The sequence below is a fragment of the Pempheris klunzingeri genome, chromosome 23, assembly GCF_042242105.1.
Source record: "Pempheris klunzingeri isolate RE-2024b chromosome 23, fPemKlu1.hap1, whole genome shotgun sequence".
Taxonomy (NCBI): Eukaryota; Metazoa; Chordata; class Actinopteri; order Acropomatiformes; family Pempheridae; genus Pempheris; species Pempheris klunzingeri.
This window is the reverse complement of record NC_092034.1, coordinates 881,644-909,143: the sequence shown is the minus strand read 5'-3', so window position 1 is coordinate 909,143 and position 27,500 is coordinate 881,644. Positions and strand designations below refer to the sequence as shown.

Sequence of the window (27,500 nt, the reverse complement as noted above, 5' to 3'; positions counted from 1 at the left end):
AAAACCTGTTTTTAAACCAAACTTAGATACTAAAATACTAAAATCAACGTCACTGGTCGCCAGGTGACGCCTCGTGTCTCCCTCCTACGTCATGACGCATCATCACCTGCTGCTGGTAACGGCGGGTCTCGCGCTCGTGCTGCTGGCGTGTTCCCGAGGCGGGGAGGCGCGTGTCCGACTGAACTCCATCCGGACGGTGATCCTGAGGGAGGGGCACGCGCTGCCGGTGAACAGGAGCGCGTGGGAGCCGAGCCTGGACCTGACGGTGAGTGTGTGCTCTGTGACGTCACGCGTTCCAACACGCTTTATCGTTTGATGGTTGGAATGTTCCAGAGTTCCATTAGTGACGTGACTGTGCCCGCGTGCCCCCCCACAGCTCTACCAGTGCATGAGCGACCTGGAGTGCAGCGAAGGGAGCTACTGCCACGCCCCCAGCAAAGGCCCCGCCCACTCCCGCTGTCACACCTGCCGCAGGAGGAAGAGGCGTTGCCATAGGGATGGCATGTGTTGCCCGGGCAACCGCTGCAGCAACAGTAAGTTTACGTGTACACACAGAGAGAAATATTAGATATATTTGTTTTAAGAAAAACAAAATATATTTCTTATTTCTTTATTTCTTATATTTTTATTTACTAAATCAAAGCTGTGGGAGGGAATGTCTTTAAGTAGACTGAAGTATTTAAATCTAAAATTAGAGTATTAAAATCAAAGCTTTGACTTAATTATTTTATTTAGGACATTTATTGTGTATATTTTGATTTTAAAAGTCTGATTCTCTAACTCACTTTCTCATTATCTCGAGTGATTAAATTTAACATTTGCTATTTTGGCACAAATGAGCCTCCGTATCTCCGACACGTGCTTCAGTATTTCACCTCCTGAAATAACGTCTCTCCTCCGTCAGACATCTGCGTTCCCGACGTCGACAGTTTAGTGTCCCAGAGGATCCCCGACTCGGACGGAGGGAAGAGCCCGCCGTCCAAAAAGAAGGGATGGAGGAAGAGAGGGAGGATGGAGGTCAAGGGACCGTCGGGGAAAGGTGAGCGCGAAGGTGGAAACGTGGAGTTAAAGCACTTTACTCACTTTCATCGTCTCGTTTGATCAAAGCTGACTGACTGTTTGTGACGTCACTTCCAGGTCAGGTCGGCGACCCGTGTCTCCGCTCCTCCGACTGTTCGGACGCTCTGTGCTGCGCCCGGCACTTCTGGACTCGCATCTGTAAGCCCGTGTTGAGGGAGGGACAGGTTTGCACGCGACACCGCCGCAAGGGGAACCACGGCCTGGAGCTGTTCCAGCGCTGCCCCTGCGGCGACGGACTCGGCTGCCGAGCGCTGCGGGAGCCGGGCGCCCGGCCTTCATCGTCCTCCTCCTCGTCGCTGCTGGCGGCGGCGGCAAAGTCCAGCAAGTTCCCGGCGTCCTCTTCGTCGTCTCGCCACTCGTCCCCGCACACTTCGCTGCTGTCCTCGTCGGTGGCGAAGGCGGCGTCGCCGTCGACGGGGCCATCGGTGGTGGCGAAGGCAAGACTGCATGTGTGCCAGAAGAACTGAGGAAGGATGGAAAGATGATGGAGGGGAGGAGATGGGAAGAGTGGAAGGAAGGAAGGAAGGAGCGTCCTCTCTTTGCCGATGACCGACCTCGGAGGGGACGGGAGGCAGAGAGTGAGCCGGCGGCGGCCGGAGGGCGAGGCCGATCACCAGACCTGTTTCCCCTCCTGCAGACTGCCCCAGTGTCTCCGTGCTAATTAGCTTCCTGTCAGGCTGCATTCACACACAAACTCTGCGGGATGTGAAACTGTTTGTGGCTCAGATCTGGTTTCCTCCTGAGCGTCTAGACGAGCCGAAACCACTTCGAAATCCGGTTTGACCCCATTTACACCAAGAGGAACAGGAAGGGCGTGAATATTTAAAAACCTGCTGCATGTGTGCTATTGTGGGCTCTGACAAGCCAGTCACGTGCTTTTATTTTGAAAAACAACACCCCAGAAATAGACCTTTAAATGAAATAAGTCTTTATTCTCAAACCAGGAAGCGTTAATTAAGGTCTGTTTCACACTCTAAGACATTTAAGTCCACTTATTTCAACAAGCCAAGAAGAAATACATTTATTTTCATTAAATTATTTTCATGTTGTTGCGCTAAGCTAGCCTCAGACTGCGCACCACTGAGCCTCCGTAGAATTAGCGCAACATCTGAAACTTGATTTATGCAAAATGAAGAGCTGATTTATTTCCCAGTTCAGGAAAGATAAAAAAAAAAACAACTCCTGAAGCTCCAACAACTCCAAAACCTTTTAGTTCTTCTGTCAGACTGGACGTCAATAGAAACTCGTCCCTGAGCTGTGAAGTGTCGCCTCGTTGAAGCCGTCCTGTTTGATCGCACTGCTGTTGTCTTTGTTGTGATAGAGTTATTTTTCTACGAGCTGTTCCTTTATATATTTTTGGATGAGTGTTGATTTGTTTGTTTCGTGACGGTTTATTTCCACCAGTTTAAGAAGAAATCGTTCTGTAATCAAACACTAATGTGTGTTTTTATCATTAAAAGCATTTCTCATCTTCAGCATGTAGTGATTTTTATTTTTTGAACAAATAAGGAACGAGATGAGTTAACTCACATGGTGGCCATTTTGTATTTGGCCTGTTGGCATCAGAGTTAATTCCAGTTTGTTCATTCTTCATTAGTTTTTCAATTTTTTTTTAAGTTTAGTTTCAGTTTTAGTTTAGTTTTTATTGTCTAAATGTTTAGTTTTCATTAGTTTCAGTGTTAGTTTTCGTTAAATCTCCTGAATATTTGAATACAATATCATCTCAGTTACTTTCAGTTTCTGTCTAAAATCTAGTTTTTAGTTTTATTTCAGTCAACAAATGTTTTTTTCACGCTTGATTTTAGTTTTTAGTTTAGCTCCAGTAACCTTTGTTAGCTTATTTATAGCTAAACTAGCTAACGTTAGCCATCAAACTAAATGTACTCAGTGGTTGTTTAACCACATTAGTTTAAGTTAACACATGTTTGTATACGAGGCTACGATGGCTAAAACACAACAATACTTTCTAGGATGAAATAAACTATACTGATAAAAGATCTGTCTGTTTGAATCAATGAAGGCTAACGGAAGCCTCATGTTAGCTAAAACAGCTGCTTTTTCTTCTGCTTGTTTTCCTGATATATTAAGATTTTTCCCGCCGTCTGCTGTCTATGTATGATTTTACCAACGGAGACACAAGGTAGTGATCTTCAGGGGTGTTAGTAGGTTAGTTAGTAAGTGTGTTTACCCTGTTCCCAGTCCTTAGCGCTAAGCTATGCTAACCACCTTCTTGCTCCAGATCTCCATCTTTCACAAAATGCTGACCTAACTTTTAACACCCGAGGCCGGGAGCGCTCCATCTGGTCGGACCACATGTGGTGGGTGGTGATAAGAATAACAAGGAGGAAAAGATGTGCCCACGAGCCCGTAAAGACACGGGGAAATGATCCCATCTGTGCAGATAACAGCTATTTATGACCCGAGTGAAAGCTTGCGGTCTTTAAACTGTGACGGTTTAATTGTCTGTCAGAGGGACGGCAGGTGAATTCTGTCTGTTGATGAATCAGAGGGTCTGTGGGTCGTTTAATCATCACTTTTGCCCTAAAATCTTGTTGCACATTGAGGTTCATGAGGTCTGACTTTCAGCATTAAATCTTATCTGATTCCATTTCTGCTTTTGTCTGTATTGGTTGAGTAACATCAGATGTTTGGTGGCTGTTAAACCCCCTGAAGCTCCCACTGTCCTCTGCACTGAATCCTCTTGATGCTTAATATCTGAAGAAACCAACAAAGTCTCCAAGCTGAACAACAAAATACCTCATCGATCATTCAGAAGAGCCGTTATTCGCCCAGTACGTCCAGCTTTGGACAAGCTTACTGGAGCTAACCTTTTGCTAACCTTGCACTTCTTCCAAAGCCAAAGTTGAAGAGGTGTCATGATGATGCTAAATCAGAGTTGAGGCTAACGTTAGCTGCTCCCAATCAAAGATGTTTTACTGTAATTAGCCAAACAGTAATGGAACCATCACTCAGATGGAAGTTTTAATGCAGTTTAAAGATTAAAGGTCTGTTTTTGTGCAGCTGGTAGTTATGAATATCATGACCTTTAAGTCCTGCGCACTGCACCTTTAAGCTTTAAAAACGACGTTAGCATGGCGTACAGCACATCTGCCGTCTCTTCTGTGGTTGGTAGCTGTTGGGCATCACTGTCCTCACTTTGGATATGGTTGTTATAAAGATAACACACACACACACACACACACTCTCTCTTTTACATTCTTGTATCCGTCCGTGTTCCCCAGCTTCCCTGTTGCCGTGTGTTCGGTGTTCCCGGCCCCCGGTCCCGGGGGGCCGCTGCCCGGCTCCAAACCACCTGATTCAAATGACCGGCTCCTTATCGGGCCCCTGCAGAGGCCTGACGACGAGCCGGTCATTTGAATGAGGCGTGTGGAAGAGGGAAGCGGAGAGGGGAGCGTCCACAGCGAGCAGGACGGGGCCTTATCACCACTCTGCCATCTGTGTTTCCCCGTTTCCTTGATGTCACAGTCGGCCCCGTTGTTCTGAGGATGTGATCGAAACGGTGCGTTCGCCGGTCGAGGATTGTTTCTGCCGAACAAATGCTGCCTTTAGCTTCGTGTGAACGTTTCACGCAGAAGGTCACCTTTGTGTCTTCGTGCTTCCTGCTCGTTCCCGCCGAGCGATCCGATTGGTCGACTAGACGTTTAAGAACAAGCTCAAACGCCTCCGCCGCGCTCATCACTACAAATAGTGCTCCGCCGTCTCCATGGCGACGCTGTAGCTACGACGAGAGACGAGGTCGTGGACGAGAGTTAAATCCTCTCTCTGTCTCTCTCTCGATCAGTGTTTCCTCTCATTGTTCCATCTCTGATGAGGTGATCAGTGATTATTGATTATGAGAACAGTATCTCATGGTCACTGGGAGGAGTAAGAATATCTGAGAAAAACTTTGATTATGAGATTAATAATTACTGAGATAGTATTTCCATATTCATGAGAGTTTAATGAGCTTTAATGGTGAGACTGTTGTAAAATGTTATATTTCTATCTTTTATCTTTTTATTTTTTACCATTGCTCTTTAATATTCTCTGTATTTACATTTTATAATGTTCTAATGTCTTTTATTCCTTCTCTAAAGTTTTTGTCTTCTGTTATTTTGCTCCTGAATAACTTGTTTTACTTTGTCTGTCAAAGCTGATTTTCTATTCAAGTATAGTTCTTATCATGACTTACTATTAATTATGTAATCGTTTTCTTACAGGTATAAGATCAGAGGTTGTTTTTCCCCTGTTCCCTTTAAATCTAAACTGCAGGGATGTTTTTCAGTTTTACAGCCTAATAAAACTGCAGAGCGACGGACAGATGGGCTGGACTGGTTATCGTTTAACCAGGAAACACACACACACCTGTATTGATCACTCCAGGAAATGTGTGTGTCGGTGAAGCAGGTAAGACTTCTGTGAGTTCTGTTGATGGTTTAAATGTCGTTTATTTCCACTAAAGTAGATTCTTAAAGTGTTAATCAGCAGGTTCGTGTTAGTCACATGAATGTGAATGTGTCACAGCTACGACAGAAGCTCTGATTTTAGTTTTAAAAATACAAAACTCTTTGATTTTATCGTTTTAACAGTGTTTTCTAACAAAAGTTAGATCCATATTTTTTTTTTAAATGTTTATTTTCTTCATGCCGCCACAGTTCGTCCTTTTTAAAGCTTTTATTCCGACCTGATGGTCTGAATAATAATTAAAATACTGTTTTTAAGTCTTCAGCTTGTTGCAGGTTTGAAGTCGTAGCTCCATCTCTATGGCCCTCGGCACGGAACGCAGTCGCCGTGGCAACGACCCCCTCGGGATCCTCGGCAGCCGGGGTCGGCGGGTCGGCGACGGCGAGCGCAATGCGCTGGCCCTGAACGCGCTGTTGCTAGGCGACAGGCAGAGTGGGAGGAGCTCTGTGGGGAACGCTCTGATTGGTCAGTAGCTCCACAGATTCACTAAATCTTTTTTAAAAACTGTTATTGGAATCTTCTCATATTAGCTGCATAACACGATTAAAACATCGACCCGACCAGACAAAATGATGAGATACGAAGTCAGAAATTTGATTTAGTAAGTGAAGTTATGACATCATGTTTAAAGTTATGACCTTCTAGTTCTAGTTATGACCCCCAGCTAATGTAGCTTATTAGCGTTGTGTCAGCACCCAGCTGTACTCTTAGCAGACAGGAGGCCATCATGCTAACACATGTTAGCAGCAAGCTAACAAACATGTGTGCAGTAACTCTTTATAGAATGAGATGATGAACAATCCTGAGCGTAAAGTAAATGTTACAGAGACATAAACAGGAAGAAGCTGTTGATCAATGATCTCTCCAGTGTGACACTGTGGACAAACCATGAAATTACAACAAGCCATTGGGCCCAAAAAGAGTTTTTTCCACAGACTCACACTGTAGAAGAGACGTTTTTTGAGCGTCACATCTCATGAAATGACTCGTTTCACCATCAGAGTTTGATCCATTCAGTCTGATAACATTTGGAAAGACTAGAAGAACTGCACGATTAAATAATTTTATCTCCATTTAAGTTAGCAAAGGGCTAAAAGGATGTTAGCGGAGGGCTAACAGGAAGTTAGAGACGCTACTACACCATGCTTTATGGGCCCGACGATGCTTCATGAGGAAATAACGGAGCCTCTAATGATGTCTTCAGGTCTCTGCAGACGTCCACGATCACGACAAGCATGTTCCTGGCTAGCAAGCTAGTTAGCTGGCTAGCTACAGTAGTCGTGCTGAGGTCAACAGGCGTTTTTATCCTGAGAAACTCCTTCAAAATGACCAAGAATCTGATTTATTGCATCATATTTTAAATGTAATATCTCCTAATCAGTTTTCACTGCTGTCATGCACATAAAATAATGACTTCATGAATAAAACCATCTGTGTTCGGCAGGCGGGGAGGAATTCCACACCGGCGTCTGCTTTTCTGGCGTCTCCGTGACGACGGAGCACAAGCTCCTCAGCCGAAACTTCCCCAGGTGTTTCAGGCGACAGGGGGCGGAGTCTGACCTCCTGTTGAGCGTGATTGACACGCCCCCTCTGCTGCCCCGACCACACCGCGTGCACGAGCTCTGTCCCGAGGGCGTGCACGTACTGGTGCTTGTTGTCAGGGCCGACCTGCCGCACGGCAACACACAGCTGGAGGAACATGTGGAGGTACACACACACACACTCACACACACACACACACACACACACACACACTCACTCACACACACTCACACTCACACACACACACACACACACACACACACACACACACACACTCACACACACTCACACACACACACACACACTGATTTTGTGTATCTTGTGTGTGTTGGCGTTCAGATTCTCTTCGGTCCTGAATGGCGTCGTCACGCTTTACTCGTCGTCACGCACGCCGACCGCCTGAAGGAGGCGGGGCTTAAGCCGTCGGCCTACCTGACAGAGGCCAGTGATTGGCTGAGAGCGCTGGCCGACGGGGTGGAAGGAGGAGTGGCCTTCTTGGACAACAGCTGTGATTGGCCGTCGGTCAGAGGACGACCGCTGAGAGAGCGACTGCTCCGCCTCTCGGCGAGGAACCATCACCGAGCCGCGACGCTCAGGACGCTGAACTCTGAACACAAACCATAATTTCCTTATAATCATTTATATTCTTCTTGGCACTCAGTTTTTACATTCAGCTTGGATTTGAAAAGACAAAACATTTATTTATTTTAACTCGATTTGAACATGACTGATCAGTACTGACTCAAACATTTGGTAATCCTGTTTCTTCAAAGGATCTATTCCAAGTTTATTTTGGCAGCAGTCACATGACTCAGGTGTGAAAGGTACAACAAAATCACAACATCCTGAAGAATAAAGTCGTATGTTACCAACAAAGTCAGAATATTTAAAAAATTAAGTCATAGTTTGAAAGTTTAGTCATTTTGCAAAACAAATATTTTGAGAATACCGTCATGTTACAGCACCGAGGTTTGTTTGTACGTCAGCAACATTATCTGAATGAAATACTTGCAGCATCCTTCAAAGATTTCACAATAAAAGCCTCGTTAAGAATGAATGTTTTAACAGAATAGCAGAACAAAAACAAGGAGGCTTCTTACTAAAATATGACCAAATGTACTAATATATCAAACAAATAAAGGCCTGGTTCCCTCTACAGCTGAGGCACATTGCCGATTATTAGATTAAATACTTTGTGTCCCTTATTCTCAGGTGTCCAATCAGCTGGAAGTAGAGGCACAATAACAGCAGCTGGGATTTACGCAGGCTTTTCACAATAAAACGTCACGTCTCGCGGCCCCTCGCTGCGTCTATCTGATGGTGCAGTTGGTGAGGGAGGGGGCCCGGCACAGCCCCTTCCCCTTCACCTCGAAGCCGCAGCCTTTGTAGTTGGCCACGCCCCTGCAGTCCACCTGCAGGTCGGGCTGAAGAAGCTCCCAGACCTTCTGCTTCGAGGGCAGCTCTCTGTCCGGATCACCTGGACACAGAGACAGCCAGCGTCAGGGTCGGTGTCCTCTGATTGGCCGGTATCAGTCTGTAAAGAAGCGTCCTCTGATTGGTCGGTATCAGTCTGTAAAGAAGCGTCCTCTGATTGGTCGGTATCAGTCTGTAAAGAAGCGTCCTCTGATTGGTCGGTATCAGTCTGTATAAAGAAGCGTCCTCTGATTGGTCGGTATCAGTCTATAAAGAAGCGTCCTCTGATTGGTCGGTATCAGTCTATAAAGAAGCGTCCTCTGATTGGTCGGTATCAGTCTGTAAAGAAGCGTCCTCTGATTGGTCGATATCAGTCTGTATAAAGAAGCGTCCTCTGATTGGTCGGTATCAGTCTGTATAAAGAAGCGTCCTCTGATTGGTCGGTATCAGTCTATAAAGAAGCGTCCTCTGATTGGTCGGTATCAGTCTGTAAAGAAGCGTCCTCTGATTGGTCGGTATCAGTCTGTGTAAAGAAGCGTCCTCTGATTGGTCGGTATCAGTCTGTATAAAGAAGCGTCCTCTGATTGGTCGGTATCAGTCTGTGTAAAGAAGCGTCCTCTGATTGGTCGGTATCAGTCTATAAAGAAGCGTCCTCTGATTGGTCGGTATCAGTCTGTAAAGAAGTGTCCTCTGATTGGTCGGTATCAGTCTGTATAAAGAAGTGTTTTGTCTCCAGCTGGTTGCTAAGAGGTTTGTTTCCACGGTGACAACAACAAAAGACCATATATGACTCATTATTTTCTGTCGTCTTATTTAAATTCGACTTTCATCGTTGTAACCATGGTTACCAGGGTAGTTGAGGAAGGTGACTCTGTCTCCAGGCGCGGAGCTTGTGGGCGGAGTCAGCAGCTCGGTGCGGTCGTCCGAGGCGGCGCAGCGAAGGAGGCGGGCCTGGGATACCACGCCCCTCAGCTTACAGGCCTTGACGTTGCATAGCAACACGACGATGCCGCCCTGGAGCTACCGAGAGAGGAGATAAATAAAACTGTTCAAAATAAGATTTGTAAAAAATGTAAAATGGAATATTTTGAAAATATTCTTGAGGTTTATCGAAGAAAGTTGTAAAACTTTGATATTTGAAAACAATAAAGTCGTAATATTTTACAAAAAAAGTCGTGAGCTCACCTCCTCCAGGTTCGCCCCCCCCCCCAGCTTGCTGACCACCGTGCGGGGGGCGCCCTCCCCCACGTCCACCTCCTGGACGGACAGCGCCTCGGCCAGCGGGTGGCGCCGCACGCTGAGGATTCGTCCGACCCGAAGGTCCAGTCGTGACACGTCAAGGCGAGGCTCCGCCCCCAAGGAGAGAGAGTCAGAGGTGGGACGAGCTAGAAGAGAGAGAGACAGACAGAGAGAGAGAAAGAGAGGGAGAGAGACAGGCAGAGAGAGAGACAGAGAGGGAGAGAGAGAGACACTTTCACTTTCTGTTCTTTCCTCTTTTCCTTCCCTCCTTCCTTACTTCCCTCCTTTCCTCATTGTTTCTCCCCCCTTCTCTCACCCTTCCTCTCCCCTCTCCTCCTCCTGCTCTGCCTCTCTCTCTGGTTGAGCGAGGAAGAGGAGGGGGGAGGAGGCTCTGTGGGAACAGCAGCTGTTGCTCCGGCTGGGGAGGGCGTTTGATTGACAGGTGTGCCATGGGCGGGGCTACGCTGTGTGGGAGGCGGGGCCGGAGCGAGCAGCGTCTTCGCTGAAAGAGAAGAAGAAGAAGAAGAAGAGATGTGAACTGTTGTCTGCTGATAAATGAATTTAATCTGCTGTTTTTATCTTTTGGACGAAACTCCAGAGAAGCTTTGACTTAATAAAGTTAAATGACTTCAAATTGAATCAAAATGATCCTCTGTGGTTTCTGTTATTGAAATCTGACCGCAGTCGACGCCAAAGCAGCTCAGAGCGAAAGAAAATCATCCACAGTTGTTCCTGTTTTCTGTCTTTGTGAGGACCAGGTGGAGTTTAGAGTGAGGACGCTTTAAAAAGTGAGGACGCTTTAAAAAGTGAGGACGCTTTAAAAAGTGAGGACGCTTCAAAAAGTGAGGACGTTTTATAAAGTGAGGACGTTTTATAAAGTGAGGACGCTTTAAAAAGTGAGGATGTTTTTTTTAATTGAAGACAGGAAAAATTTGGTACTTTTTGAAATTGAACGCTCCATTTTTGTTCCCACTGTAATTTTTTCCCGTCATGGGACTAATAAAGGATTATCTTAACTTAATTAACTTATCTTATCTGTGTGTGTGTGTGTGTGTGTGTGTGTGTGTGTGTACCGGTGCGTCTCCGTTGTTTTTCTGAAAGCTGAGCTCTCAGCTGCTCGATGTCTTTCTTCAGTTTGCCGTTTTCCACCAGCAGCTTCTTCTGATCTCTGACCGACGCCTGCAGCACTGAAACACACAGACGACCTCACAAAGTGTTTCAGCTCTTCGGCTGTTGGGACTTTCACAGATTTGAGCCTCAAATGAATCCAGAAAACACAGAAAATGAAAGTGAGCTGGTCGAAGCTACAACAGTTCCTCTCAGTGTTTCCTGCAGCTGTTCATATAAACCAAAGTTATTTGGCTCCAAAATGAAAAGGACTCGTTTAGAGTTCACAGGAAATTAGTTTTCTTTCATCGTGAACATGGAATCAGTTACTGGCTCGTCTCTTTAACTGCTGTGTAACTGGGTAATGTGATGATGATGATGATCCGCATGTGTTCGCTCTTACGTGCTTTCTCTCTGGTCAGCAGGGCGTGAGTCTTTAAATACTCCATGATCTGCTCGCCGTCCTCGGGATCGAGCTTCATGAGAGCTGCTGCGAGGCTGCGAGGAAGACGAGCGGACGAAGGGTTAGACTGGTTTTATAGAGGAAGAGATGCTGTGTTCACAAACCGGTCCAAGTCACGTTCAACGGAAACAGAAAGCGACAAACTAGCATCTGTCGAGTTTGTTCGCTGTGACGTGCTACAAATAAAGTTGGATTCAACTGTTTTCTGTGCTCCAAAGTCTCGTTTCACTGTTAAACTATAACTTTTTATTTACTGACGCTGACAAAAGCTGCATCTTGGCCGAGAGGGCGAGTAACATTCGCGCACAGTTTGTGTATTAAGTTTGTGGTTGGGGGTTTTTCAGCTAGCTGACTCTAAGCTAGCTAACGTTAGCTCCTGTGTACTGCTACTGAATCATGTTCGGTGTTTGATGTGGTTCCTCTCAGGGATACGAGCAACCAGGCTAAAGAAACCAGGTTATTGCTGTAGTATTATTAATGCCCAGAAGCTAGCGTAGTGTCAGCTAGCTGACTAACGCTGTCACAGCGACAGACTGCCACCTCCTGCTGAGCTGCATGTTTGTTTTTGTTTGTATTTGTCCACCACTGTTGTTCTGGATCAACATGTTCTCTGTCTTTCTTTAGTCTCCTCTGATGAACAACATGTCTGAAGCCTTTTCTCACTCATTCTGCTTCAGTGACTTCTGGAACCTTCTAGCTGAGGTTGGACATGAAGAAGAAGAAGGTCCTCCAAGAAACGACGTCACCAGAAGAAGAAGCAGCAGCGAGGACGCAGACGCAGCGTTTGATCAGGTGTTTTGACTCGTGACATGAAGGAGAAACGAGCTGGAGGTTTGATCAGGTAAGAAAAGGTGTTTGTTTTTATCTCTGATGCAAAACACGACGAGTCAAGATGTAAATTTAAGAGTTAAAATGACTTCACGATCTGATCTGGTGTCAGGGACACTGCGAGGGGGCGTGGCTTCAAACGCAGCATGACTGACAGTATGCAAATCAGACGGGCGGTGATGTCACGAGCTCGCCGACCAAACGTTTATATAGATGGTATCTTAGAGGAAAGGATGTTAGTGTCAGAAATGTCAGAAGTTAGTGACACGGGGAAGTTTGTTTGTGATCTAACTTCTGTATCAAAACAAGGATTAAAATGAATTCTGTTGTTTCAGCCTGGTTCAAAGCACTTCCTGTTTGGCGCCTGATTGACAGGTGGATTAGAGCTCACACCTGTCGGCCTGCGTACCTGTGGACACACTGATCCCACCTAACGGTTATCTACAAAGAGGCTGCTGTCTGCCAGTTCATTCACTATACTGGTGTCTGCTAGAGGATAAAGTATCTATCTATTGATCTATTGATCTATCTATTGATCATCTATTGATCTATCTATGACGACAGACTATAAAACCACTAATAATAAACACATAAACACCCACATCTGAGTAAATGAAAGATTAGACAGATGCTATTTGCACCCAGTTGTGTGTTGGAAAGACAATATTTTGGTGGTTAATGTTCTTTTTTCCTAAACTTAACCAACCTGCCACTGAAAAGTTATATAAGTTTTTCAAACAGATTAATGGAATTCACTGGTGGTTTCACACAGCATTTGAACCTGTGACTAAACCACTCAGAAACAGAAATAGTTCTTGTTAAAGGAATATTTCAACATGTATAAAAAAGGAAATTAGTTTTCTTTTTTCTGAATTTTTTGTTTTGCGGTAAAACCTCTTCCTATCCTCTGTGCTTCAGTCTGCTAGTGCTGCACAGCTTTTTCATTTCACTTTAAAAACAGATATAGTATATTACACATATGTTGTATTAAAATGTCCTCATAGTCTGTATCATCAGTATTTCTGCTTTACATGTTTTACTTTGTTTTTAGGAGTCATTTTGTTACTGTGAGCACATTTTGTTGATAAAACATCTCCACTTTTGCACAAGTTAGACTTTGAACGCAGGATTTTGACTTGTTTTACGACTAAAATCAGAATTATTCTTCCACCAAACTCCAAAAACTGGCCACAGTTTGTAGTTCGTCCACTGCGGAGAAACCGAGCGACTGTCACCACAACGAGACATGAAAGCATAGAAAGAGACATCACATAAGTTTAGATAGATGATATCTGTGGTGAAGGAACATGCATGTTAATACCATCAAAGGCCTGCACACACACACACACACACACACACACACACTGAAACCAGCTTATTTGCATAATGATTAACAGAAACCGACTGACGCAGCCGTCAGCTGTGAGTCTGCTGAACATTTACATACACAAACACACTGGACTGTCACTGACAAACTTATCTGCACAACATCATAATTGAAGGAAAAATCCCCCCGAAACACTTTAACTGTTTAAAGAAAGAAGTTAGAAAAGTGACGGCGCTGATGAGGAAGTTTAAATACCACAAGAGTAAAACTAGTTTTTGTCCACATTGTTCTCTTCACGTCCTCATTGATCTCAACATGTCAGAGCAGATATGGGATGAAGACACACAGACTCTGCTTTAGTGACTTCTGGAACCTTCTAGCTGAGGTTGGACACATTTTAGGGACATGAAGAAGAAGAAGGTCCTCCAAGGGACGACGTCACCAGAAGAAGAAGCAGCAGCGTTTAGAGATCAGAGGGTTAAACTTTCCAGATGATAATTATATCATTTGTCCACATGAAAGTAAAATTTATGACCAGCAACAAAGACGTTCTCTAAACATTACAGTATATCTTAACCTTTTGTCCCCATAAGGTAGTGTGCAAACATATGTCCCCACAATGTCATTAATACACACACACACACACACACTCAGCAGCTGCTTTAACCACAGAAATGTCCAACAGCTGCAGTCAGACCTGCTATAAATAACAGGAGCTGGTGCAGGACAACAGCACTGGAAGAAGCTGTCAAGTCAAATCACTGAAACCATGATTAAAAATAACCGTTTCATGTAAATCGTCCTGAATTCAAAGTCTAGTATGGAGCTAATCTCCCCTGTAATAATGTAGATCTGTTTGATATGTAACTAAAGCTGTCAGATAAATGTAGTAAGTCGGACTGATTAGTGTAACATGTAACTGGAGTAAGTCACACATGTATGAAAACATTATTTAAAGTGAACAGAGCTCGTTCAGTAAACCAAACATACCTGCAGGAAACAATCAAAGAGGTTAACTTTCTTCATCTCTTTTTATTTTCTAAGAAAATAAAAGTTTTTTTGTTTTTGTTTTGGCATGAAACATAAACGGATTAAAGAAGAAGATAAATAAGAGTAAAATCATTCTATGACATTAAATTAAAATAAAGTGAAGCCTTTTCTGTGGTTTAATGCTCTGATTTACCCTTTAAATACCCCCTGCAGGAGTCACGTGTCTCATATGATACTGAATCACGGCTGAGACACGGCTGAAGCACGGCTGAATCACGGCTGAAGCACGGCTGAAGCACGGCTGAGACACGGCTGAAGCACGGCTGAATCACGGCTGAAGCACGGCTGAATCACGGCTGAATCACGGCTGAATCACGGCTGTGTACCTGGGGTGAAACAGCTCGTCCGTCTTCTTCTCCATGGTGTCGCCGGCTGGACGGTCGGAGGCTGAAAGCTGAAAGAGTTTCTGTTCAGCAGAGACTCAAACTGTCGTCAGCTGTTTGCTTCCATCTTCAGCTGGAGGTCAAAGGTCAGACCCCCCCCCCCCCCCCCTGCTCCAGGTTCAAACTAATGTGTTTCCTTTAAACTGTTTTTAATAATTTTAAAAATTTCACACATTTTATGTTTATTTATACTTCTGTTTTTTAAATTTATTTTCTTTTTAAATCCTGATTATATTATTTAATTTATTATTTTATTATATTATATTATTTCTTATTTATATTAAGTTTAGTTTATTTTTGATTGTTTTTATTAATCATTTAATTATTTTATTTATTTTTAATTATAATTTACATACTCATTTTTATTTGTTTTTATTTACTATCTGTTGTTTTATTTCTGTAATTTCTACATTTACTTTAATTTATTTATTTGACGTGTTCTCAGACAGGTGAGGCATTCATCCTTTAAATAAAATCACATGTGAGTTCACGGCAGTAAAAGTGTGTTCGTGTACATGAACATACACATTATACCTGTTGTACCTGTACATTTTACTTCACTACCTTTGTCTGACAGTGTGTGACATATATAGGTTTGGGGGGGGGCAGTACACAATTAGCCCCCCCTTGTGGAAGAAACCAGAACTACAGTAAACTTTATTGTACTTCCTCATATTAGTTTATTAAGTATGGAGTCACAGAAGGGCCAAAAACAGAAAACATGATGTTTAAAAAAAGAATAAACGAAAAGATTTTAAAATGATGATAAAATAAGATGAGTATTAAACAAATGAATAAATAAATAAATAAAACAAAATAAGTCAATAAAATGTGGAAATATGAAGACAAGTTACGGACTATTAAAAAATTTTCATAAATATTCACATTTATATTTTAGGCTGTATGTATTTATTTTTAAAAATATAATATTATTTATTTATTGCATATAACAAATTTTTCTGTACATTTTCATTCAATAATTCTTATATAAAATTTCTATGTTTATATCATAAATCATTTCTATGTAGTTTATTTTTCTCATTATATGTCTTTTTTTTTTACTTTGACAGTGTGTCGTCACGTCTCTACATACTTGTGTACTTTGACAAGGGTGACAAGGGTTCCGGCATTTTTACCTCGTGCTCGTTTTGTTTTTGGTCTCCGTGGGAGAGGGGCATGTATCTGAAAAGACTGACCGGAGGATTTTGTATACGTTGCTGTTGTCAGGAGCTGCAAATAAAGCAGATACGGCTTTCAAAAGTTATCGGCGCCCGAGTCTCTGTCTCACACACAGAGTCAGACACCACCGGTGACACTTGTGTACTTTCTTCTGTCACGGAAAAACCCGAGTACTCTCGAACTCAGCGTCGTCATCGCCGTCAGCTCTGTAGTTGAGTCATCAGAGCGCGTCACCGGAAGTGGCCGCACCATATTTGGAGCGGGCTCTCTCTCGCTCACACACACACACACACACACACACACACACACACACACACACACACACCCTAATGAGGAGGAGGAGGAGGAGGAGGAGCGGCTCTCGGGAGGTAGAATCGATCCGCAGCCGTGACTTCAAACTTTAGTTTAACAGGTGAGTTTGTGTTATTTTGGCTCCTCGCGCTCAGAAAGACGGTTTTTACCTGTTTGAGGTGAAAAAAGAGCGAAAGGTGTCTGAACACCGTCCGACAGGTGAGTCTGCACTTCCTGTTTATGTCCGTGTCACCGTGACGGACGTTTACTTTACTTTACCTTCTCTGACGTCCGTGTAGGTATAAACTAGCTTTTAGTGCCGAAACAATGCGCGCATTAATCGATCTACAGCTGATTAATCGATCGTTTTACCGATAAAGTCGTTAATCCAATGAAAGTTGGCTCCATTAGCTCTCATGTGAGAATTTACTGTAACTTTAAGTTTTACGCTGTTGTCACGAAGCTACAAAAACCATCAGCTAATCGATCATCGATCGATCGGTTAGCAGAGTTACAATAATCAAGTCGGCACAAATTCACTTGAAAGGAAGCAACATATTCTTCTGTTGTGTCTGATGTTTAGTTTTGGTATTTTTGTTTATTTAAAGTGCTGCAATGATTAATTGATTGATCAGAAAGTCGATCGAGCTATTCTGATAATCATTATCTAATTTGTCAGGTAAAAAACCCAAATATTTCCCAGCTTGTGCTTCTCAAAAAGTCAAAACGTGACTGTTTGCTGTTTTTAGACCAGTCTGCTGATACTTAAAGGGACAGTTCAGGTGTTTCTGAGTGTGTGTAGTGTATTGATGAGGTCCTTATCAATAGTCTGTGTGTTACCTCAGTTTGGAGAAGCAGGTTTAGGCATCAGACGGCGAGCTGAGGCCGTTCTCTCTTTTCTCTTCATTCTTTTCAAAACCACCAGACCCCATTCACGAAATCAGTGATTTTACCCTGTAGAAAGCTGGAGCTCACTGTGCTGCAGCTGCCTCCATCGGATCAACTAAGATGTTAGTTTGGATTCAAGCTGATCATTCAAAACACCAAAGTCACACAACAACACAGACGAACTAACTGATGGAGGCAGCGGCAGACCAGCAGCTCCTTCTGTTGCATGAGGTAAAATTAGAGTTTTTGTGAATGGAGTCTGGTGGCATAAGAGCAAACAAACAGTAAGAGCTTAGCATCTGTGCTGGGACTCCTGCCTGCTTCTCCAAGCTGTCGTCTGCAATATGGAGAAGGACCGCATACAATCACACCTCAAATAATACGAACTGTCCCTTTAACAGCCTTAACTAATCAATTAATGAAAGAAAAGAGAGTGAACGAGGGAATCCGCTGAAGGTTTGCTGCTCTGCTGTAGTCGTCTCCTCCCTGTGTGTCCTGTGAGGATGAATCAGCTCTAAATGGGGGTAAATTGAATTCTCATGGCCTTAACGTGATTAGTTGAGTTAACGTCTCCATTATTCTGCAGGGACGTAAACAGGATGTGAGCCACCAACAGAAGGTTTCAAATTAAAATGCCACCAAACAGCCGCCCCGGTAAAAGTAAAAGTCGCTTTGAATGTTGAGGAACTACAGCAGCAAAACATCGACTTTAAACAACTCATAAAGGTGTTTTAGGTGATTTATTTCTTACACGTCGGGCTGTGAGTCAAACTTTAACGTTTATTTAGCAGAGAGTTAAAAAAGGATCAAATAACATAAGATTTCTTTACTTATTGGCTTATTATATAGTGATGAAACATGTTTTATGTTAATAGAAAGCTGTTCTGAGATGTTTGTCTTATTTTATCAGATTTCTCTAAAGGGTTTGGTACTAAAACAGTTTGACTTCCCTCGAAGAAGAGTGTCGGAAAAAAGTCTTGTTTCAAAACCAAATAGTGGATCAGTTAACCTGCTGATTATGTTCTCAATTAATTGATCCATCGTTTGGTCTAATTCAGTGAAAGATTTCTATTTTCTATCCCAGAGCCCAAGTTAACCTCATCAGATGTCCCACAAATTATCAGAGAACCCAAAAATATTACATTTATTTCATTAATCTTCACAAAAGAAAACAAAGAAAAGCAGCATATTTTCTGGAACAATCTAAATCTTTGAATTTTTGCTTGAAAAAACAACAAAACAAAATTAATCTAAAACTATTTTAAAAAGCGATTCATCTTTGAAAAGTGGAAAAACACCAAATATTTTCTAGTTTGACAGTTTATATGATTATTTTTTAGCTCATTTGAGCTCTTTTCATTTTTTTTGTCTCACTTTTATTATATTTTTTTGCCATTTTGTGTTTTAAACATCTTTATATTTTATATTTATATGCTGTGTGTGTGTGTGTGTGTGTGTGTGTGTGTGTGTGCAGGGAGGTTTAACACACACACACACACACACACGTGCACATTAAAGCACACACTCTCTGGTGTGAAATGTGGCTGCAGCAGCAGCGGGGAGAGGAGGTATGTGGCAGGAGGGAGAGAAGTCAGTCCTGCTTCTGTCCTCGAAGGTGTTTTATACCCAAACGTCCCGTCTTCACCTTCAGCTCCTTAAAACAAACACACACTCGGTTTATCTCCATGTGGGTTTTCACACACAGGGAGTTTGCTGCATCATAGCACAGTAAAAGAAAATTATTTATTATTTTAACCTTTCAAAACGGGGTAACAGAGAGCTTCCAAACGTCACCAGTGTGTCTGAGAATAGATAACCATAGTTTCAAGATGCAACAAAAAACGTCGTCATGAGACAAACAAACACACTTTGATTTATTCTAAGTGTGTGACAGCATCATGGAAAGGATCCCTACAGAGACAGACCTGGAAGATCCTTTTGGTTTAACCACAAACAGCACACACACCAGACTACATTCACAAAAACAGGAATTTTACACCGGGGTGTCAACCTCAGTTAGTTAGTTTGTTAGTGTTGTTGTGTGTTACACAAGTATTGTGTTGGACCCAAACTAATCTGTTAAAACACCAAAGTCACACAATAATGCAAACTGACTAACTGATGGAGGCAGCAGCAGTCCAGCAGCTCCTGTGTTCTGTGAGCTAAAATCCCTGTTTTAGTGAATGTAGTCTGGTGTGTGTGCAGAGAGCGATATAACGGCTGTTTGTGGTTAAACCAAAAGGATGTTAACACAAACATAAGTGTGTGACAGCATTATGGAAAGGATCCCTACAGAGAGAGACCAGGAAAATCCTTTTGGTTTAACAATTTATATCGCTCTCTACACACACACACCAGACTACATTGAAAAAAACTGTGATTTTACCTCACAGAACACAGGAGCTGCTGGTCTGCTGCTGCCTCCATCAGTTAGTTTGTTTGTGTCATTGTGTGTTACACTAATATTGTTTTGATTCCAAACTAAATATTTGAAACAGGAAAATCACACAATATCACAAACAATCTAACAGATCACGGCAGCAGTAGACCGGCAGCTCTTGTGTAAAATTACTGTTTTTGTTAGTGGAGTCTGGTGGCTGCTGGCTGAGGTGATCTACTGGACCAATTCCTAAACCTTTTGTTCCTACCAGTTATTCAGACACCAGAATATGAACAGGTAGGAAACTAACACAGCAAAAGTCAGATTGAGATTGTGGAGCTGGTTTGGGGTCTGAAAGCAGTCAGTAACATCAGCAGGAGACTGAACAGGGAGCTCAAGGGAATTCAACTGTCTATTTGTAAAAGCTGCAAAAGTGTGTGTGTTTGATCTTTCAGTAGTTTCAAGTTCTCAGTTTAAAGGGGAAATCAGGTGAAGGAAGATTCAGTGAATGACGCTGAAGCTGTTTGACTCGTTTTCTACCTGAAGTCAGGTGTGTGTGTGTGTGAGTGTGTGTTTTACAGGGAGTGCCTCCTTCGGGTTACTTGGAGTCAAACAGCCATGATTAATTCTCACAAAAGCCTCTGTCTGTCTGTCTGTCTGTCTGTCTGTCTGTCTGTCTGTCTGTGTGTGTGTGAAGCAGGTCAGTAACACGCCTGAACTTGATCAACTGCACAGATAAGAAAATTCCTGCATTCGACCGCAGTAGAGTTCAATAGTCATTTCAGCAGGCGTGCCATTCAGAACCTCATTGTGAATTTTGTGGATTTAATGACGTATAATTAGTATAAAAATAACCCTGCTGCTGCTGAAAATGTTGCACACTACAGAAGGAGGTTACAGGGTGATCATGTGAGGTTGAGAAAATGTAATCATCTGTCATCATACAGCTGGGATTTAAAGTCAAATGAGTGGAAAGTGAATTCCACAGAATGCAGCAAAACCACCTGAAATGTTAATAAAGTTTGCATAAGAAGGAGAACCCACTTTAACTGCTTTTTAAAAACTAGTACTTCCTGTTTAGACCTTATCTGGGAAATGTTTAGCAGCCATCACATGGAGTCCAGCAGTGAGTTCAGAGCAGGCGTGCCATTCAGAACCTCATTGTGAATTTTGTAGATTTAGTGACGTGTGGTTAATAATAAAATAACCCTGCTGCTGCTGAAAATGCTGCACATTACAGAAGGAGGTTACAGAGGGATCATGTGAGGCTGATAAAATGTTCACAATTTTTATCATATGGATGGGATATAAAGTTTAACGAGTGAAAAGTGAGTCTTTCAGAATGCAGTAAAAGAGACTGAAATGTTAATGAAGTTTGCACAAGCAGGAGAACCAACTTTTAAATGCTTTTTAAAAACAGTGTTTCTGGTTTTAAACTTCATCTACGAGATGTTTAGCAGTTACTACATGGATCTGAATATATAGAGGTTATATATTCATTATTTTTAAGGAATTAGACATTTAGTCAGAAAATACTAGAAAGAAAAGCAAAGTAAAAATGTGTTTGTCGTGTTTTTCCAGGTTTCTCCTGACCAGACCTGATCGACCAATCAGCTGCCTTCTGTGTGACCTCACCGGTTAAACTCCTGGTGCTGATCAGACTATTGATCTGTGGCACCAGACTAATCAATAATCCTGGACTTGGACCGACCAAAGAGCGCTGCTGATACTGGGTTATTGGGTGCAGGTGACAAAGGAATATTTGTGCTGATTAAGCAGATTTCTGTTGGTCAGCTGACTCATTTCGAAGGCTGTGATTGGTTGGAGAACCAGCGTCCTTATTGGTCAAAGAATCGTTAAAGGAAAAACGATCAATGGCGGCATCAGAACTGATCCAGGGCGACAATGACGACGTCCGCCCCCATGTGGAAGTCAACGTGACCACATTGGATCCCCCTGCACCATCTCATCCTCCAAGGGTCGCCAACGGCAACCCAACCCACCTTGGCTCCTCGCCGCCGCCAGGCGACTCCCACGACGGGAAAAAGCAGCACGAGCGCCCCAAACTGAGCAGCCTGTTAAAGCAGAACCAGCTGATCCGGTCCCTGAGCAGCGGCCTGCGGCGACACTGCGACTACGTGAAGATCGCCGTGCCGGAGGAACGGGCCAACCGCCTCCCCAAGGAGTGGTGGAAGACGGGCGTGGCCTTCCTCTACGCCCTGTTCAACCTCGTCTTCACCACCGTCGTCATCACCATCGTCCACGAGAGGGTGCCGGACAAGTCGGTGAGCCCGCCGCTGCCCGACAAGTTCTTCGACTACATGGACCGAGTGCCCTGGGCCTTCACCGTCACCGAGGTCAACGGGCTGATCCTGTGTGGGTTGTGGCTCGTCCAGTGGCTCTTCCTCAAACACAAGTACGGTCCGCAGTGGTTTGTAGTCGAGCTCGACCGATTTACCACAGAACATTACAGCAGAGATCCTCTCAGAGACCACAAACAGCCGTTATAGCACTCTCAACAAAGCCACCAGAGTCCATTCACAAAAACAGGAATTGTTGAGGTTTTTTGAATCTTGAGCTAAAATCCCTGTTTTAGTGAATGTAGTCTGGTGTGTGTGCTGTTTGTGGTTAAACCAAAAGGATCTTCCAGGTCTCTCTCTGTAGGGATCCTTTCCATGATGCTGTCACACACTTAGAATAACACTCTGAGCCTGTCAGTGGATCAAACAAGCTCTTTTAGTGGACCTACTGTGATCAGGTGCAGTTGTCCCAAAGGATCACGTTGCAGCCATTGCAGCCCGTTTGGTGGCTGCTGGCTGAGGTGATCTACTGGTGATCTACTGGACCAGTTCCAACACTTTTACTACCTACCAGTCACTCAGACTCAGGGTTAAAAACAGTGGAGTTATCCTTTAAAGTGAAGTATCTGAGTACTGCCTCTACCCCAGAAATAGTCTGTTTAAGAAGACTTAAATAACACTTTCTGTTGTCACTTATAAGATCTGGATGTTAATTCTAGTGTTTTGACATCATCTTGTTTTATTCAAGCTATGTGATTATATTTTGTACAAATTAAACCACAGAGGAAGTTAAAAACTTATTTGACTGTATTTTATTTTATGTAAGTGAACCTCCTCCCGTCTCTGCAGAGCCATCGTGGGCCGTCGCTGTTTCTTCCTCATCGGGACTCTCTACATGTATCGCTGCGTCACCATGTACATCACCACCCTGCCGGTGCCTGGGAAACACATGGTGTGCGCTCCAAAGGTACACACTCATTCACACACACACACTCACACACACACACACACACACACACACACTCAGTGACTGTTGTCGTCTCCGTGCAGCTTTACAACGACTCGACGGGGAAAATCTGGAGGATTTTGAGGCTGATCTCAGGAGGAGGTAACAACAACCTGTTCTAATGTTCATTTAACAACATTTTACAGCGTGGAAACAAAATCCTGCCCTCTGATTGGCTGTTGTGTGTCCTTAGCATAAAGGAGCTAGCTTAGCATAAAGTTAGCATAAAGGGAGCTAGCTTAGCATAAGCATTTTACCTGTTATCGCGATGCAATTTAGAGTCGTTCCTGAAACAGTTTTAGTTTTTCGTAGTTCTAACTCTGTGTGTGTGTGTGTGTGTGTGTGTGTGTGTGTGTGTGTGTGTGTGTGTGTGTGTGTGTGTGTGTTCAGGGTTGTCTCTGACCGGCTCTCACCTGATGTGTGGTGACTTCCTGTACAGCGGCCACACCGTCATGCTGACGCTGTCCTACCTCTTCATCAAAGAGTGTGAGTACTTCCTCCTCATCATCACTGACCTCTGTCTAAATTCACTCTGCTCTCTAATTGATAACTGATCGATTAATTGGTACAACATGAATCATTTATGTGTGTGTGTGTGCTGATGGCTCCAGACTCCCCTCGCTGGATGTGGTGGTATCGCGGGTTGTGCTGGGTGCTCAGCGCCTCCGGGGTCATCTGCATCCTCATCGCCCACGAGCACTACAGCATCGACGTGGTCATCGGATACTTTGCCACCACCAGGACCTTCTGGTGGTACCACACCATGGCCAACACACATGTACGTATACACACACACACACACACACACACACACACGTTAGCAGCAGTCGTCCACTTAAACCAAAGTAACGGATATTGGTGTCGATAAAATTCCTGTTTTTGTGAATGGAGTCTGGTGTGTTTGAAGAGAGCAACATAACGGCTGCAGATCTCCCTGGTCTGTCCTCATGTTTAAATAAGGGTTCATCTTCTCCTGTATTTCTAAACATATCCTGGTGTCTGAGTGACTGGTAGGTAGTAAAAGTGTTGGAACTGGTCCAGTAGATCACCTCAGCCAGCAGACACCAAACGGGCTGCAATGGCTGCAACGTGATCCTTTGGGACAACTGCACCTGATCACAGTAGGTCCACTAAAAGAGCTTGTTTGATCCACTGACAGGCTCAGAGTGTTATTCTAAGTGTGTGACAGCATCATGGAAAGGATCCCTACAGAGAGAGACCTGGAAGATCCTTTTGGTTTAACCACAAACATCACACACACCAGACTACATTCACTAAAACAGGGATTTTAGAGAACAGGACTCAGGAGCTGCTGCTCTGCTGCTGCCTCCATCAGTCAGTGTTTGTGTTGTGTAACTTTGGTGTTTTATGGTGATTAACTGATTAATTTTTTTGTGTGTTTTTGTGCTCAGGCGCTGCGTCAGGCTCCTAACAACTACCTGTCGAGGACGTGGTGGAACCCAGTGTTCAACTTCCTGGAGAGGAACGTTCAGACGACGGTTCCTGTCGTATTCTCGTGGCCGGTGGCGCTGCCTTCGTCCTGCAGGCAGCGCTACAGGATGGTGGAGGGGGGGAGGGACGAGTGAGGACGGGGGAGGGCGGGCGGGATGTAACTGACCTGAGCTGAAACGACATCTATCCTGAGTCCTGCATGAGGAGAACTTTAACATCCGTTTATTTATGAGAAGCGTTTCCAGCTCTGTCCTGCCTGCTGAGGAAGAGGAGACACTGGGAGGAGGAAGAGGCTAGCACGTTTACATCACCATGATCATCTGGTGTTGATTTATAAGGGAGTTTTACAGAGAATTACACATCCTGGTGTCTGAATGACTGGTAGATACTAAAAGTGTTGGAACTGGTCCAGTAGATCACAGTAGGTCCACTTAAAGTGCTTGTTTTAGCCACTGACAGGCTCAGAGTGTTATTCTAAGTGTTTGTGGTTAAACCAAAAGGATCTTCCAGGTCTCTCTGTAGGGATCCTTTCCATGATGCAGTCAGACAGCTGTTCTATCGCTCTCTGCTAACACACCAGACTGCATTCACAAAAAGAGGATTTTTTGAGTTTTTTATTTTTTATTTTGAGGTAAAAGTTGCTATTTTTGTGAATGGACCCTGGTTGTTTGAAAGAGAACACTATAGTGGCTGTTTCTGCCGGCAGAGGTGAACTAGTGGACCAATCCTAACACTTCTTGTTCCTGCTCGTCATTTAAACACCAAAATACTCACAAATAGGATCCTTTTTGTTAAACTTTAAACACTTTCTTCAGAGACACCAGACTCCATTAATAAAAACAATAATATTTGAAGTTTTTAAATAAAAATGGAGGTAAACATGACTGTTTTTGTCAGTGGAGTCTGGTGGTTGTGAAGTGAGCGATAACGACCGTTTCTGCAGGTTAGTGGACCAGTTCCAACACTTTTAGTACCCAGCAATCATTTAGACACCAGAATGTGTACAAACAGGGCCCAGGTTTAAAAATGATGTTGACCTTTGACCCCCCCCAGAACAGTAAACACACAGCTCATCTTCCTGCTGGTTAATGTGGTCCGTGGACGATGACTAACAACACTGCCCCCCCCCATCAGGTGTTCAGCAGCTCAGGTTACTCAGCAAGTCTTCAGCGTTTTAGCCGAAACGACGACAAAAAAAGTCTCTTTGTAGCGAATGACAGTATTTGAAAATAAATGATGAAGGAAGCGTAAATCAAAGTTTTACACACATGACGGCATTCGTTGGAGGTTGACCCACTGCTTCTTTTTGGTGCGCTATTATTTTTGATCCCTGCACGTTAGCGATCGTGACAAACATCTCTGTCTTAATTTAAATACGCTTCAGATGCCACGAAGGTTTCCAAAAGTGCCAGTAAATCTAAACTACTGTCTTGTAAACTAGAACGTCTGGGATTCTGTCATTTTTCTGGATGAATCCTGCTGCTCAAACAAAAGCAGCTTTCACTACGCAGGAGTTACCACGGCTACGTTAGCGGCTACTAGCTGCTAGCTGCTAGCTAAGCTGTTAACAGCGTGTCTGCCAGTGTTCTTCTTCATGTTGTTCCTGCCAGTGTAGTTTGTGTGAAAGTGGTGGATTTAAAAAAGGTCCTCCAGAACATGATCAGTTTTCAACAAACGGATGCAGATGATGACAGGACTCGTGCTAACAACTCCTGACGCTAACTGACAAACTATTTCGATGAGCGACCAAGAGAGCTAGAAAAAACTTTACAATATAGAAAAGGCAAATGCAACAAAAAACACTTAAACTAAATGTTTAAGTGATTATTTCAAACCCGACACTTGAGACTAAAGCTAAACTGCTAATTAACCTTCAGTGCTAATTTCAGTCTGTGTGACCATGACAGTTTGTGTTATTTAACTGTTAGCCACATGCTAGCTTATTATGCTAAACAATCGTTTTGTTGTGGAAAGGCAATTAGCTAAAAGGAACATGTGTGGAACTTTTCTGACCTTATTCTCAGAATTCAGAGTTTAAATTCAGACCTCTGATGAACGTCGGCCAAATCCTGTTCCATAAAAGATAAACTCACCGCGTCCAAATACAGAAGAATGAGACTGTTTGTTTACGTACTGAGGTTATTGATTCTGACTGCGTGGTTTGTGAGATAGCATGCTAGTAGCTAGCTAGCATCTAGTAGCTAAACTGCTAGCGACATAGCATCCCACGCGCTAACCTCGGTTGAGTCATCATCAGCGTGAGTGAGTATATTTAACGAGTATTGTTTTATGTCTTTCTGTCCTTTATTGGTGTTTAAGTTATATTTTCATGTCCAGGTGTGTAAAGTATTGAGACACTGAACTGTTTTTGTTTTTTTACTGATAATTTCTTAATTCCATGTTGTTCGTTAGTGAGATGAAACAGCTGCTGCTGATTTAAAGTCGGATTGATGAAGATGAAAGTGAAACTGTTTGAGCTGATGTTTGGTTAAAGTTGATGACAAAAGAATGTCACAGTCTCTTTGATAAAAAGATTTATTTTCAATCCAGAGCCGGCGTCGATGACTGATGTGTGAAACTAGCAGAAATATTCAGTTTTTATGTTTTGAATGTTTCTCCTGAAGAGAAGAACGATGATTTAAGACAGACAGATTTATTCACTGACAGGAAGTACTGAAGTAAAAGTACTAATACTACTGGGTAGAAATACTTGTGTTAGTCACAGAAACACCAAATATAGTTAGTAGTAGAATAAAAAATATATTTATATATATATTTCAGTTTAATCTGTAATAAAACACTGTGTATTACTGATGTGTATATTTAGTCATAGTAGCAATACTTTAGAATTAGTGGTAGTTGTAGTAGAAGTAATACCAATGGTCGTGTAGTAATAGTAGTAGGTTGTGGACAAATATTACTAGTAGTAACAAGTACTAGTTAATAGTAGTAACTAGTACTGAGTGGTTCTTCACTAGTGCCAAATAGTATAGTAGTTGTGTAGTGCTAATACTACAGTGGAGGGTAGTGATAGTATTTATAGTAGAAATAAAAGTAGTCGTAGTCGTAATGACAGTACTGTAGTGGCTGCAGTACTTTTAGAGGTGG

The 27,500-nt window shown here is 43.2% G+C and overlaps 4 protein-coding genes across 4 annotated transcripts in view; 3 read left to right on the top strand and 1 right to left on the bottom strand.

Annotated features, from left to right (window-relative positions):
- The window catches only part of LOC139223177 (dickkopf-related protein 2-like), a 1,899-nt gene extending 352 nt beyond the window's left edge, over window positions 1-1,547 (top strand). The window contains exons 2-5 of the mRNA XM_070855149.1: window positions 64-265; window positions 377-533; window positions 905-1,039; window positions 1,138-1,547. Of these exons, the coding sequence (XP_070711250.1) occupies window positions 92-265; window positions 377-533; window positions 905-1,039; window positions 1,138-1,547 (876 nt within the window). The 5' untranslated portion in view covers window positions 64-91. The remainder of the gene's footprint in view (window positions 1-63; window positions 266-376; window positions 534-904; window positions 1,040-1,137) is intronic.
- A 4,272-nt stretch (window positions 1,548-5,819) lies between these two features.
- Window positions 5,820-7,710, top strand: LOC139223176 (GTPase IMAP family member GIMD1-like). Its single transcript, XM_070855147.1, has 3 exons — window positions 5,820-6,009; window positions 6,989-7,251; window positions 7,426-7,710. The coding sequence occupies exons 1-3, from the start codon at window positions 5,844-5,846 to the stop codon at window positions 7,708-7,710; spliced, it is 714 nt and encodes a 237-aa protein (XP_070711248.1). The 5' UTR covers window positions 5,820-5,843.
- A 109-nt stretch (window positions 7,711-7,819) lies between these two features.
- Window positions 7,820-14,969, bottom strand: aimp1b (aminoacyl tRNA synthetase complex interacting multifunctional protein 1b). Its single transcript, XM_070854737.1, has 7 exons — window positions 14,840-14,969; window positions 11,249-11,343; window positions 10,812-10,925; window positions 10,055-10,240; window positions 9,685-9,884; window positions 9,348-9,519; window positions 7,820-8,563 (listed from the first exon to the last, which is right to left on the bottom strand). Exons 1-7 carry the CDS (start codon window positions 14,872-14,874, stop codon window positions 8,397-8,399), a joined length of 969 nt encoding a protein of 322 aa, XP_070710838.1. The 5' UTR covers window positions 14,875-14,969; the 3' UTR covers window positions 7,820-8,396.
- Window positions 14,970-21,451: 6,482 nt separating this feature from the next.
- Window positions 21,452-24,527, top strand: LOC139222507 (phosphatidylcholine:ceramide cholinephosphotransferase 2-like). Its single transcript, XM_070854284.1, has 6 exons — window positions 21,452-22,050; window positions 22,784-22,901; window positions 22,985-23,042; window positions 23,331-23,426; window positions 23,552-23,718; window positions 24,353-24,527. The coding sequence occupies exons 1-6, from the start codon at window positions 21,509-21,511 to the stop codon at window positions 24,524-24,526; spliced, it is 1,155 nt and encodes a 384-aa protein (XP_070710385.1). The 5' UTR covers window positions 21,452-21,508; the 3' UTR covers window position 24,527.
- The last annotated feature ends 2,973 nt before the right edge of the window (window positions 24,528-27,500 follow it).

Bases quoted from the DNA above. Each gene is read 5' to 3' on its own strand.
- LOC139223176 (XM_070855147.1), top strand. From the start codon at position 5,844: ATGGCCCTCGGCACGGAACGCAGTCGCCGTGGCAACGACCCCCTCGGG. The intron at 6,010-6,988 runs GTCAGTAGCTCC...TGTGTTCGGCAG, and splicing joins TGTGGGGAACGCTCTGATTG to GCGGGGAGGAATTCCACACC. The intron at 7,252-7,425 runs GTACACACACAC...GTTGGCGTTCAG, and splicing joins AGCTGGAGGAACATGTGGAG to ATTCTCTTCGGTCCTGAATG.
- aimp1b (XM_070854737.1), bottom strand. From the start codon at position 14,874: ATGGAGAAGAAGACGGACGAGCTGTTTCACCCCAG. The intron at 9,520-9,684 runs GTGAGCTCACGA...CTCTCTCGGTAG, and splicing joins GGGGGGCGAACCTGGAGGAG to CTCCAGGGCGGCATCGTCGT. The intron at 8,564-9,347 runs GTAACCATGGTT...CTCTGTGTCCAG, and splicing joins CACCTTCCTCAACTACCCTG to GTGATCCGGACAGAGAGCTG.
- LOC139222507 (XM_070854284.1), top strand. From the start codon at position 21,509: ATGGCGGCATCAGAACTGATCCAGGGCGACAATGACGACGTCCGCCCC. The intron at 23,427-23,551 runs GTGAGTACTTCC...TGATGGCTCCAG, and splicing joins CTACCTCTTCATCAAAGAGT to ACTCCCCTCGCTGGATGTGG. The intron at 23,719-24,352 runs GTACGTATACAC...TTTTGTGCTCAG, and splicing joins ACACCATGGCCAACACACAT to GCGCTGCGTCAGGCTCCTAA.